Here is a 14,661-nt window from a genome sequence, read left to right on the forward strand (position 1 = left end):
GAACGGCTGTGCAGAATAGGGGTGGACTGAAGAGAAAATATGGAACAGAGAGGCCAACGAGATAAAGAAGAGACATTGCAGCACTGGAACTTTTCTTGTTCTTTTTCTGTTTTTCCTTCCTTTCTTTCCTTCTTTCCCTCTCTTTCTTTCTATTTTTTTTAAAAGATCGAAAATGAGGGAAAGCAATACTGGCAGGCGCTGTAAGTAGGAAATTGCCCTGCCTCCTCCCAGAATGCTAGGTGTTCAGCGGTTATTATTGGGGGCAGATCTTTAGGCACTAGAAACAGTGCTTATAGAAGAGAAAAGATGTTTAGATTTTTAAGAAAAGGAAAGAAAAAGGCTAGAATGTCTTAAAATATGCTGAAACAAGATTCTGCTGATTGATTATTGCAGAAACAGCCTCCCTTCTAATGAAGATGATTCTCTGTTCGTAGAAGTCCTGCCCTGTGGTTTGCCCAGTGTTGGAGCTTTTCCCTGCGAAATTTAAGGAAGTTAATGAGATTTTTTTTCCTACCAAAGCAGAAGATGTGTCTGAGAATTCTGACGGACTTCTACCCCTGCAGCTTTTCAGTTGCCTCAGTTAAAAACTTGGACCATCATGAATGTTTTTAGAGAGGAAATAAAATGAATGATGCCTGTGAATTTGTTTTAAATGTTGTTTATTTTACCAAATAATTTAGATAAATCTTTCTTGAAGAGGAAGAGAAATCATCAGGTCTTTTTCATAATCTGGAGCTTTTCAGAGGATTACTTTGAAATACCTCTCTGCCAACTTTTTGTGAATTAAGCATAAACTTTCTTTGACCTCATCACACATAATTAAATAGCTGTTGAAGGGTTAAAACCAACTAAAAAGCAATTCTGTATCTCGATCCCCATTCTCCTGCAAAATTATACAGGATGTCTCTTTCGGTTCTCAAGCAGGGTAATTACAAGAGACAGTTACATAATTTACAGTTTCAATCTGCTCGTCCATAATCACACGCTTCCACCTCGTTGTATATCCCCTGTGAGTATCTGCATTGTCCTTTGATTTGTAAATGATGATTGCAGTACGATTGATTGCTTGCATGTAGCATATTGAATTGGTTCTTAAAAAATGAACTTTAGCTGTTAACATGTCTATTTGAGTTCCTGTTATTTACGTAGTTTGTGGTTCTTGCGTTCAGCACTTGCATACTAGTTAAATTAAACTCCCAGAGCTTTTTTCCTTATTAAATTTGGAAAATGGAGTGTTTATATACAACCTAGCTAGAAAAGTGCCTAGAACACAGTAGGCACTCAACTGTTGAACACACTACTAAACCATTCCAATCCTTTCAAAGTTGAATGGAGATTCTCTGATTAACAGTGACCACACAGAATAAAGGCTCATGGGGATAAGATTAGCGTATTGTAGCTAAAGCTGTGCTAATACTATTTTGCTACTAAAGTCTTAACTTTTAGGGAGCCCATCCAAATAGTGGACTTCGAGAAAGGTATCGCATACTAACTAGAAGGGTAGTAATTTTGTCTTTTAACACTGTTAGTGAGGATATTTCATATGCTTTTGTTTTTTCAACAACTAACATAAAACTGTAACCAATTTGGGCTTAAAGATTCCTATAGGATTTAAAGGCTAGATACCTACATGACGCCAAATCCACTGGCAGACCAGCTAGTCCCTTCATTGAACACCTCATCCCACCCCAGCTCCCACCCCCAGCCTGCATGCCATGTGTGCCGCACCTCCATCAAAAGGGTTTATCAGTAACCCTGTGGGGAGACCACCTTTTGTTGCCAGAGGCTTTTTACCTCAAATCCTGTTTGAAAGCTTATAGAAGATAAATAAATAAGTGAAAAAAGAAGTTTTCGATTTCGGTAGACCAGTGGAATACGACTGTTTTTCTGGATGACCTGAGGACAACTGGAGATGGTTTCTCTCCCTTACATTTTCAGCATCAGTTCCTGAATCAGATTGGGTGATGGGCTGTGCTTTGATTTTAGGAAGTTATCTCAAAGACTGACAGATTTTCGTCTGAAATGTGCTTTGAAAACAAAGAAACATTTCAGGGAGATTTGTACTCCCACTTTTTCCTTTCTTCAATCTTGCTGTATTTGTGTATTTGTGTTTCCTTTGTGAAAGCTCACCACTCAGAATTGGAATTACAGCATACTTTGTCTAGTTTTTGAAAATTACAGCTAGTGTGTAGACACACACACGCAGAGTTTTAGGGGGTTGTGGGAGAGCAAATGGAAAGGCAGTTGCTCTTCTAACGTCCTGTCTCCCAAAGCTTGGTTCTGAAATCAGTGGTAGTGTCCACGCTGATGTAAACACTCCCCTCAGTCTGCCACATAGGATTAGGCTGGACAGCTAGATGTTAGAGTAAACTATCTCAGCTGCCCCACAGAACCTCAGACCTGTAAAAGTGGGCAAAAGAAACTCTAGTTTTTGCTTTTAGAAGTTTATTTAAGGAAAAGTTCAATTGTAATGTTTTAGCAGCAGGAGAATGGTCTTACAGGTGATGCATTATAAATACATGTAGTTACTTGCTTGGAGCAGATGCTTTATTTGAAGTGTGTATGTGTTTAATTCAGGGTTTAAAATCTTCTAACTCTTCAATGGTGAATTCTTGTTACTAGGATTTTGTAACTTAGATGTGAAAATTTTAACCAGGTTTCAACTTGAAGAATTAAATTAGTTTCTGAAATATTTTTTCAGATTGAATCTCTAATGTGGACTTCTGCCTATTTATGAGAGAGGAAATAATTTTAAATGCCAAATTACTTCATCTTAAAAAAAATTTTTCTTGTAAATTTGTTTTTCCTAAAATTTTCCAAAATTTAAAAGTGGTTTGAACTGTGGAAAATCAAAAAAGAGAAGGGCATTATTCTGACATATCTTTCCAATTTCTGTTGCTTTGGAGCCCACGGTACTGGTACTTTACCATTACCTAAGTAGAAGTGCCTTTGAGTGACAAATCAGAGCTTTACTTAGATTTGTAATAGGCAGTGGGCTTCAGGAAGAATCTGATTACGCCCCAAATATATTTAAAGAAAGATATTTTAAAAAATTCTTGCCTTCCCCACGTGATTTTAGTCTGTAGGTGATATTGACACTGTGATCTCATTCCATGATCATTTTATCCTTTGCCAGAGGTGCCTTATTTTCCTAACAAGGAAACTGAGAGGCTGAGTCTGTTTCAGTCATAGAAACAGATTGACCATACATGGTCATCTTCTTAGAAAGAAACAATATATTCTTCTAATACGCCAGACCAGGACCTTGCTCGTTTGGTGGTGACGTGTCATACATGAATATTCATCAGTTAAATGTTTAAATAAATGAAACCTGTGTGAAGTCTGTCACAGAGCTCTCTTTACCAAGTGACCGTCTCCTCCTTAGCCTCTTAGATGTCTCCATTTACCCCAAGATTCACCTTCTACTTGGATCTCTTATTAGGCACCACTGCTACCTCCACAGCTCTTTGGGGTGGCAGAAAGGGAGAAGAGTGATTGGTGGTGTACCATCATTTAAAATCTGGCCAAGATATAGTCCCACACCTTTTGCTTAATATAACCCCCAATACGTCTGAGACCAGCCTGGCCTGAGACAGGCAGAAGTTGAGATTGAGTGAGGTACAGACATCTGGAGTTTTTAAAAGCCCCTAAGTGATTCTAATGTGCAGCCAGAGTTGAGAGCGGTTGGGCTAGACTAGAGGATAGAAAAAGGAAAAATAGGGAGAGACATTCTCACTGAATTAGGTTATCAGTTATAAAAATACCACTGACTCATCTTTCGCCATCTGTGGCTGTCTAACAAGGGGTCTGTCTCTGGCCCTGGTTCCTCCCCTCCTCAGGAGCTCATTCACAGATGTTCACCCTCCTCCACACAAGGGTGCTGCAGAGGGAGGAGAGTTCCCTTTCCTGCTGCCTGATGCCCTATTTGTGAGTTCATTACATGAGTTCATGTAAGCACCTACCTTTTCCCTGCGTGACTGACCACCACCTTCAAGGGAGTCCACACTCATGCACAGAATCATAGAACTCATCTGGTAAATTCCAGCATAGTCTGTAGGTTTGTGTACACACACACACACACACACACACACCACACCCCCAGAGGAGTCAGGCCCCTACCACACACCTTCCACTGGAGGGAGTTAAAGAATCATCATTCCTCTCCCAAGTGGACTTGGGGGACAGGGAGTGTTCAGTAAGAAAGACCGGTGGCCCCTCTGAATAATTGAGGAAGAGCTTCATACCAGAGCAGTCTGCTGTGAAGCTGGTGGGATCTTTGAGAGGGAAGATCTTAAAAAGGGGCTTAGAGAAACAGACTGTTATGTGACCCAGGGCATCCAGCCTTCCTTCCCCAAAGACCTGCTGTCTCCATTCTCTGGGTTTTTCCTGGCTCAGGCCATTTTCTTAGGGACACACTTTGGTCTTCTAGAACATTTAGGTCTTTGTTTCATTTGTCCTGGGACTGTCTCTGGGTTCTGCTGAAGCCCTCAAGCAGTCATTGTTATTGTGGTTTGATGGGCTTGCTGTTTCCTGAGGGTAGTCCTTGAAGTTAAGAACTTAAGGGCCAAAGGGAATTTGAGAGGGCACAGAACTGTGCTTGCTGGAAACTTCCAGTCATCAGTTTCCTGAGATCATTCCTTGCGCAGAATATGGGGGTTTTTTTCATTGCTTCTTCCATTAATTAAATTTATATTTGAGTGGTTAGCTGGGGGATGGGGGGACTTCTGTCTGAGGCAATGGAGTGGTTTTCAGGTGCCTCAGACAGAAGTAGGAAAAGAAAGGTAGCTTTTCTCAGTCTGACTCTATAGAGCAGTCTGTCTCCTTCCTTCTATCCAAATTCCACTTCTTTCCCCTACATTAAGGAGATCTAGTCACCCAAATGATCACCTTGAGATTTCGTTAATTCAGTATGTTAAATAATAATAATAGCTAACACTTATATGGGGTTTCTGTATTATACCAAGCTCTGTTCTACATGCTTTGTATTAATTCATTTAATTGTTACAACAACCCTGGGAGATAGGTATGATTATTCTCCACGTTTTATGGATGAGGGATCTGAAACACAGGTTAAATAACTTGCCCGAGATCACACAGCTGGTGCATGGTAGAGCCCAGGTTCCATTCCAGGCAGTCTGGTTCCAGAACCTTGCTCTTAACCAACCCATAGTACCCCTTCTGATCTGTCATACTGTAATCAATAAATGCTGTACTGTTTTAAAATACCTTTGGCCTTGTTTTCCAATTTTTAAAAATTCTTCTCATGTTTTAGTTAATGCAGATGGGCTCAAAGTATGGTCCGGGGACCCCTGGGGATCCTTAAGGCCCTTTCATGGAGTCTGCAAGGTCATAACTGTTTTCAAAGTAATACTAACATACTATTTGTCGTTTTCACTGTCATACTCTCATGCGTGTACAGTGGAGTTTTCAAGAAATTTTATGACCTGTGATATCACAACAGACTGAATGTCAAAGCAGATATGAGAATCTAGCTGCTTTCTCTTTAGCCACACGTTGAAGAGGTTTGTGAAAGTGTAAAACAATGCCACTCTTCTCACTACTTTTTTGTATTTTAGGAAATGTAATTCTTTTCATAAGAAATTATGTTAACAAGGTGTATTGGATTTTTAATGAATTAATAAATATTTGTCAAATTTCTCAATAAAGTCAATAGATATAGCCCTTATAAATAGAAGCTTTGAAATATTTTTTTTGAACGTAAAGAGGTCCTGAGACCAAAAAATTGTAGAAGCACTGATGTAATGTATTAAACCCTTGCTATTCAGTCATGGTCCATGGTATAGGCACTTGTTAGAAATGCAGAGTCTCACCCCCTCTACCCCAGATGTACCAAATCAGAATCCACTTTGTAACAAGAGGTGATTGCTTGCACAGTGAAGGTTGAGAAGCACAGGCATAGAACCTATGGACAAAGCCACTCAGCACCTCAGTGGCCTCTAGCTAAATTTCAGTCTGGTGGGGCTTTGGAGATTCCTGTCCCCAGTTCTCTATCACCAAGAAGGTAGGGGAGGCCTCCTCACCTATCTGAGATTCTTCAGTCACACTCTCTAGTCAGTGGTTCTCCTGCTGCACAAAATGGTTTTCACATGCTCATCAAAACCAGCAACTCTGTAGCAGAATTCATATCAGTGGTCCTCAAACTTGTGTGCGTCAGAATCATCTGGAGGACTTGTTAAAGCACAGGTGCTGGGTCCCGCCCCCTGAGTTTCTGATGGGAAGGTCTGAGAATTTGCAGTTCTAACAAGTTCCCAGGTGCTGCTGATGTTGCTGGTCTGGGGGAGCCACCGTCCACCCTCTGAAAACCACAGGTCTATAGAGAGTGGACTGAGAAGTCTGTTAAGAAGTCAAGTAATATTTATTCAAGTTGTTATATAATTACTTCAAGCCCGTAGAACTATGGGAGAGAGAGACGTCTTAAATTTCCACATTTTCAAAGCCAATCTCTTAAAATAGAAAATACCTGAACAATTCAAAATTTCCATTTTTGCTAGGGAGGCATCTATATCTTTTAGTAAATGGAAAGCAATAGGAATTCAGGCAGGTCACAGGTCATTTAAAAAAACACTCCTGTTCTCTTAAACAATGGGAAAGCTAAGGTTCAGCTTTCTTTTTTACCAATTGCAAAATCACCACAAAATTTCAGCAAGGAGACATAAATAGCCTGTCAAGTTCATTTATCACTATTTAAACTGATAATATGCCATTCAGCCACTTGGTCACAGAGCTGCTTAATCCTAGAAACTAGTAACAGATGAGTGTGGACCAGTGAATTTCTGTCCCCAAGCACGAGATATGTGATTAGAGCCGTTGGATTTCCTCTGCTCAAGAGCCACCATGAATCCCTGGCCTGGTGTCAGTTCCCAGACTCGCAAACCCGCTGCTGTCTACTGATAGGAACCTTTCAGCAGGGTTTGCTGAGTTAAACAGGTATCTGATGAAAGGTGTGTAATCCTTGAAGATCATCTTCCCCTAAAAGCAGCTAGTGACCCCAAACTCACATAATCCAGGCAGATGGGAGTTGGGAGTAGCTTGCCAAAGTTTATGCTTTTGTGTTTGAGAAAGTTCATGTGGTTTGGTTCCAAATGGTAGAAGATGAAGGTGGGCAAGGGTTGAGGGCAGCTGCTTTTGTGGGGTAAATCTTTATCCTTGCCTGAGAACGTTATGCCACTTCTCGTCCAGTCTGCAATCTGGAAATATTGCTAGTTTAAAAGGAAGGAATGTTTCATGTTAAACGAGGGTTAACCTTGCAATTAATGTGCTGGGAGTTCAATTAATTTGGGAATTTAGGTCTGCAAAAACAAATCTTGACCTTGTCTAGATAGTTTCTTCCTTATCCTAATGGATCTGTCTCCACAAAGGCAACTCTTCTATCACTTTTTTTTCCTCCCCCTGGGAGGGAGTTAACCATTTCAAACTCAAAGGATCAGGACTAGTTAACATGAAAACTGATTCTCTTACTACAAGTAGGTCAGTCTTAACAGAGGTGATATAAATTTTGGTCCCATGCAGTACAGCTTAGAAATGCTTACTTTTTGCAGATATCACATTGTTCTTATTTTCCCTTTAAGCAAACACCTTGATAGTCTTTTGAATTAAGTGTGTAAGGCGTGTACTGAAACTCAGACCTCACCTTCCCTGGGTAAGTAGCTCCAGTGAAGCAAAAGAAGCGGCCAGCTTTCGCTGGTATCGAGATAGTGGACGTAGGTGAGGAGTTTATGGGCTAGCCAGCTTCCAATTGCAGGCCTGCTGATCACAGAGTAAGTGCTGTTCACCAGCACCCCTGGCTAACAGACCATTTAAAGGGAATAATTTCACCAGCAACTAATTGTACTGCAGCTACTGAGATTTGTCCTCCAAACATCACTTTGTTTTCAGTCTGAACAGCCAGGTTTCCCCAGGGATAGTTCAGGTTTCTGATGGAAAGTATCCCGAGTGAAGGAGAGGTGTTAGAGCACCATGGGAATCTATTCACCAGGGGTGTGTTGTACTTGTTTCAGATGCTTCAGGATAATACACCGGCTTCCAAGATAAGTGCTTTTTATTTCCCTGCATCTTAGATCAATTATTTGGAGTCTTTTTGGTAAGTTAAATTTAAGAGCTGTAACTTAAACCACCACATCTCTATAATCACTTAATAAGTAAATGTTCTTACCAAAAATTATTCTGTCAGTGGGCTATATCGTAATTATGATTTGAGGAACCTAGAAAAAGTAGGAGGAAACAAAAGATGGCAAGAAATTCATTATTTAATTTTAATTTTGTTTTTGAGGAAGATTAGCCCTGAGCTAGCAGCTGTGCCTATCTTCCTCTAAGAAATTCATTATTTAAAAAATGCCATATTATGAAGGTCAGAGTAGTGAAGCTGTAGCTTTTTTGAGGGAAAGTGCCTGCTGCAGGTAGAAAATTTGAATTATATATTGCATCCACTTAGTGCACAAATGGATTAGACGTGACAAAACTTTTTCTTCTAAGCTATATGTTTTAATATATTACAGGTGATTTCACTTGACAAATAAGGAATCAGAAATTTATTCTTGGTCATTTTGATTGTTCAAATGGATTCCATTTAAACCAAAAATTTCTCCTGCAGGAGGAGGCTCTGTGGACTTACAAATGGCTCTTGGCATAAGTGTAAATTCCTTCCATTGCTGTGAGCTTCTTGAGGGTCTCATGAGTCAGAGAGAAGGAAAAACAAACTGCAGGCAATGCAGCGCTGCCTCCCAGCAGTGGCACTATGTGATCTGCAGTGTTGGTGCCCATCATCCCTGAAAACCTGCTTGAGGTTTCCTGTTGGAGTTTTGTTTGCAGTTTTTTCTCCCCAGCACCCAGGAAAGGATCACTTCCTGTCAGGTGTTTGTAGCTTTCCTGCTTTGTAGCCTTTGCTAGCTCAGTATGGAGGTGTTTGCTGTGAAAGTCCGGTGGGCTCAGTGTACGCATGCTCGACAGGGCTCGTTGCCATGCCGCCCCCTCCTCTGGTCCCCATGGGCCCCGGGACTCTTCCGTGGCAGTGTCAGCACAGACTGCAGACTGTGTCCCAGTGAGTGTCCCAGGAGACAGCCACTTAACATGGAGGGGGTAGCAGGTGCCGAAAGTTTTATGCCTGAATGCTCTCCACAGACCCCAAGTTGCCTGATAGTTGCAGTGGCCTATCTTGTTTAGGCTCAGGCCCTGATAAGGTGTATCTGTACTGCCTCAGGGTGTGAAAACATGAACAGCTGTGTCAAATATGTTTTGGGAGGATTCTGGCTGCTTCCTCTTAGCCCAGAGTAGAGATTGTGGGAAGAGAAGACAGAACAAAGAAATACATTTGCTTGCTGGGTAAGGTTGCTCATCATAGTGGGGGACATAAGGTAGGGAGGGCACATACCACCTTCTGACCACTTTGGTTGTACAGAAATCTTTCTGCTAGGCTGAGCAGGTGCTTTCTGTCCCCAGCTGTGGAGTTCAGCTAAGAACCAGTGAGGGGCTGGGGAATTTCACAGTCACTGCAGGGGACTTTTAATTGTGGGATCTCATGGACAAAAGGGGGATAGTTTCATATCCACGACACTATGGTTCTCTCCCTGCGCAAGAGTACAGAGCTGAGACCTCCAGCTGACTGAGTAAATTTCTCAGCGTGTGCCAAGCTCTTAGGAGGCAGGTGACGGATGTGCCAATTATCTGTGGTCTGAGGTTTGGGCACCCTTTGTACTCTGGCAACAGAGAGCTCTTCTCCATATTTACAGGGCATGGTGTGGGCTGGATTCGGCACAGTGGCCATCACTGTTAGCATTCCTGACACGCTGCTCTTGAAAGCCTCTGTGTGCAGCCGGATGACGTGTCGACAGTGGTTTCACTGTAAGATTTTGTGGTGCTCATTTGCATTCAGTCAAATCCTTTGCACTTAAACATGAATTAAAGAGACAGATAAGTCAAAGACTTCAGCAAAACCTAAAGTTAAATATATGCCTATTTTTTATAATGGCATTCAGATTAAAACCGTCAAAATGCTGTAGTTGTACCCCGCTAGGGTCAGCTTGGATTCCTTATTCTATATTTCTGCATTATTTACAGTGATTTTGAGAGGCAGGAAAATGCATCGGAGGCATTGATTTCTCCTTCTAACAAAAAATCCAAAATTGAGAAAATTCTTGAGAATGCAGCCATTTTGGAAATGTAGATAAAGAAGAAAAATGCTGAAGATTTGGATGGTTTACAGAGCAGCATGATTTTGTAATTGCTGCCACCTACTGTATGTGGTTGATGTTTGTTTAAATTTAGGAAGTTCATGAAGGTGAGGTGTTGAAATAGATAATTAGAGCAAGGAAGACATCATTAGTTTATAGCATTTCTTCTCTACTCCATAAGTGGCTCTTAACTACTGAGACAGCCGCCAGCTTTCATTCATTACCTTCAAGTGGATTTAAAGTTTTTCTCATTTTGAAGTTCCTCTGCCAAAGAACTTTCACAGTAATGCTGCAGAATGCATGTTCAAAAGCTTACCATGCGCCGGGATTTTCTGGGTATACACGAAACAGTTTGTTTTAAAGAGGTTGTTTTGTTTTGTTTTAATTTGTACGAGCAACATATTCTAGGATTGGATTATACATTAATTTCCATGAAAATAGAGCTAGTGGAGCTGATATGAGTTGCAGCAGTTGACTTAAAAGACATTCTTTTTTTAGTCCTAAAATAAAGCTTCGGATTAGCTCGCTGGTTAAATGTAATAAGCAATATGGAATCTGAGTCAACAGAGGCCCTTCTCTTTTATTAAGACCCAGCTGTCAAAGGGTCATTAGGTCCTTCCTGCAGAAAACAACTTACTTGTTAATGTTTGCGGTGGTCCCTGGACAGGATTTCTGAGTAAATGCCTGACATGTAGTTTTTGAAAGAATTTAAAGCTGGTGGGGGACTTGGATGCTGAGACTTATCAGAAGTTATGTCTTCAACCTTAGTTTTGTTAAATATGCAACAGTGTATGTTTGGGATGCTGCTGTCACTAGTGACAAGAATTGACTTATAATGCCACTATAAAACATTCAGAAGCATACACTTCATCGATGTCAAATCACCGTCACTGGGAAGAGACTACATACATAAAATGAATGCACTTCTCCGATGTGATGTTTTTATCTTGTTGCTACTTACATTATTTCAAGAGGCCCCTGTTCCAGTCTGAAAACATGACGGTGAGGTCGACTTTTGCTTTTTCCGCCTAGGCTATTTGCTTTCTAGAAGAGAAGGCCAAGCAGGGTCTCCTGAAAAGCCACTCTCTGACCTGGGCCGTCTGTCCTACCTGGCCTATTGGAAGAGCGTCATCTTAGAATACCTCTACCACCACCACGAGAGGCACATCAGCATCAAGGCGATCAGCAGAGCTACAGGCATGTGCCCACACGACATCGCCACCACTCTGCAGCACCTCCACATGATTGACAAGAGGGACGGCAGGTGAGTACCCTGGGCGACCCTGGCTGCCTCTCAAGCATCTTTATCAGAAAAGGCCCCTGGAGTTAGGCAGATTTTTCCACTTAAAGATAAGAGGTTCCCCAACAGTATTATCAAAACCTTTCTCCTGAAAAGAAAACAGGAAATGACACTTCTTTGTTAATCAAATTTCAATTTGCTATATGCCTTTTCATTGATGAGCTTTCTGATTTTTCCCAGCCCAGGTAATGTTAGTGCTAGCATATGTCAGTATGTGAAGGTGAAATGAAATTCCACCTTTTGATTGCACTTTGTTCTGCCTCATCACATTACAGATTTGTCATCATTAGAAGAGAAAAGTTGATATTGGGCCACATGGAAAAGCTGAAAACCTGCTCCCGGACCAATGAACTTGATCCAGAGAGTCTGAGGTGGACCCCAATTTTAATTTCTAATGCTGCAGTTTCTGAAGAAGAGCGAGAAGCTGAAAAAGAGGTAATGATTGGCTTCATCAGCTTAAGTTGTGTAACTTCAATCTTGTAGCATTCTTAAGCTGAGAAAGTCATTAACATCATTGTCAAAAGCTTGGTTATGGAGAGCGAGCGTGTGAAATGATATGGCACTAATTTACCCTAACTGAGGTTGCATGATAAGACATGATAATTTTATTGAATTGAGTATGAAAAATGAAACATTTATCATTGATCATAAAGCAGTGTTTTTCACTACTGACAGCATGTAATCAGATCAAATTTGGTGCCGAGCTCCAAGGCTGCAATGTCAATCGATTCTTTGTGTTTATGAACTTGCTTAAAGTGCTCTGTGCCAGTGAGCGTGTAATGTAGTGATAAAGGACTCAAATCAATTTGCTGCATCATTAATACTGCTAAATATCCCTTGAAACCCAATCTTCTTTGATTTGTTATCCTAACTGATGCAAAAGAGTCCTGAGATGACGCAAGTGGAATGTTGCTTGGCTGGCTAACTGCCCTGATCAGCAATGACTTAGAGATCCTTTGCCTTTGATCCTTAGAGACTCTGGCCGCATAACTGTCCTCTCACTGGCCATTTTTACCCTCCCTCCTTAGGCTGAGCGGCTAATGGAACAAGCTAGCTGCTGGGAAAAGGAGGAGCAAGAAATCTTGTCATCTAGAGCCAACAGTAGGCAATCACCTGCAAAAGTACAATCGAAAAATAAATATTTGCATTCCCCGGAGAGCCGGCCAGTGGCAGGGGAGCGAGGGCAGCTGATGGAGCTGTCTAAAGAGAGCAGTGAAGAGGAGGAGGAGGAGGAGGAGGAGGAAGAAGAGGAGGAGGAGGAAGAGGAAGAAGAGGAGGAGGAGGAAGAAGAGGAAGAAGAAAATATTCAAAGCTCTCCTCCAAGATTAACTAAACCACAATCAGTTGCCATAAAGAGAAAGGTATGTGTCTGTTTAGACTTTCAGTCTGAGTCAGTTTCAGTCAAATCTTATTTGTCTTTGCAAACATTCTTAGATCTATTAGTATTTGTTTCACTCTCTATTCTTTAGATGTAGTTTATTTGTATCCAGTCCTACTGATCATATATCGTTATTGTTTATCTTACAGTCATGATTGTGTTTACTTTTTGAGGTTTGTTAGTGCTGTGACAGGAAACCTGGAATAGGCCAGCTTTCTAGTCTAGGAGTTACTGCCACCTGCTGGTTTGTGGGACTAGAGTAAATCAGGCTATGGGAACAGAAAAGGGCCCTGGAGAACACTTAAACCACCCTTCACCGAATTTTAATGAAAACACCAAGGCCTGGAGAGGCTAGGAGACTTGTCCAAGGTCTCACAACTCGTTAGATATGAAGCAAGAACCAGATGAGTGCTCACACTCTACGCCCGGTGCTCCTGATGCTATTTCTTTTTCTTGTTCTTTGCATAGAATTGTTAGAAGGTATTTTAGGTCCTTCATTTTGAAGCTGTTATTTTGCATTTGTGGCCACGTACACATTACTGAAGTGTCTTCATGGCTTAGTAGATACACCCTGTGCAGAAGGTAAAAAATTGATTTTGTCTTTAGATAATTGCTCAACCCAGATCTAATATCTTTCTCTTCAGTATCTGTCTGTGACAGAGAGGGGCCAGATATTGTTAGTATTGACAAGACTACTAGAGAAACACAAGTTAAGGCTCAGCCCCAAAGCTATCCTGTGTGGTGTCTGTCAAAGAATCTGCCGTTCCACCTTTCAGATGGTACGCATTCTTCTAAGCCTGGCAGTCTTCTAGTGGAAGGGCAGCTGTGGGGAGCTGGTAGAATGAACCATCCCATAAAGTGGACTTTGGGTTTATGAATAATGTTTTGATTTCTTACAAGGAAAGTACATTCATGAATTATATATAACAAAAGAAATTTGTTTTAAAAACATCAGAAACCAGAATCATCCAAGGCATGATATATACTGCCATCATATAAATGGACTCAATCTAAAGAAAACCAGTTCTTTATATTGTCTATACTCATGTTTGAGAAAATTCTAGTGCACTAGGGAGGACAGGCCAACTGGGGGGATTGATAACCATAAACGTTAAATTACAGAATATGATTAGCAGGCTAATATGTGTACTTCATTGAACAGTCAAAGAGTTAAAAACATGAGACAGGGCCAGCCCGTGGCTGAGTGGTTAAGCCCAGGGTTTCACCAGTTCAGATCCTGGGCGTGGACATGGCACCGCTCATCAGGCCACGCTGAGGCGGCGTCCCACATGCCATGACCAGAGGCACTCACAACTAGAAGCAACAACTATGTAATGGGGGGCTTTGGGAAGAAGAAAGAAAATTAAAAAAGATTGGCAAGAGTTGTTAGCTCAGGTGCCAATCTTAAAAAAAAAAAAAAATGAGAAAATGAGACACAATAATTCTTGGATACAGTTTACTTAGAGTTTGAGTTTTAACCAATTATGTTGAACCTTCTTTACAATGTATTTTCCATAATTTTTTGGCCCTATTATTGACATTACATTTTAGCAGCAAATCTACCTATTATTCCTGCATCTGAATTTTGTATCATTAGATACTTTTTGGTTGGGAAAAAATACTTTATAATTGCAATTATGGAGAGTCATTGGTGCCAACCTTAAGTGCAATTAAAAGAAAAAAATTTTTTTTTTAAGATTGGCACCTGAGCTAACAACTCTTGCCAATCTTTTTTTTTTTTTTTCCTGCTTTTTCTCCCTAAATGCCCCCAGTACATAGTTAAATATTTTAGTTGT

General features: G+C 40.9%; 1 protein-coding gene across 12 annotated transcripts in view; it reads left to right on the plus strand.

Moving 5' to 3' along the window:
- KAT6B (lysine acetyltransferase 6B) overlaps positions 1–14,661 on the plus strand; it is a 191,736-nt gene that overhangs the window by 169,153 nt on the left and 7,922 nt on the right. For all 12 annotated transcript variants that reach the window (XM_023645577.2, XM_070227712.1, XM_070227723.1 and 9 more), the window contains 3 exons: positions 11,220–11,451; positions 11,763–11,922; positions 12,516–12,848. In XM_023645577.2, coding sequence (XP_023501345.2) covers positions 11,220–11,451; positions 11,763–11,922; positions 12,516–12,848 — 725 coding nt within the window. The remainder of the gene's footprint in view (positions 1–11,219; positions 11,452–11,762; positions 11,923–12,515; positions 12,849–14,661) is intronic.

Source organism: Equus caballus, chromosome 1 (assembly GCF_041296265.1).
Source record: "Equus caballus isolate H_3958 breed thoroughbred chromosome 1, TB-T2T, whole genome shotgun sequence".
Taxonomy (NCBI): domain Eukaryota; kingdom Metazoa; phylum Chordata; class Mammalia; order Perissodactyla; family Equidae; genus Equus; species Equus caballus.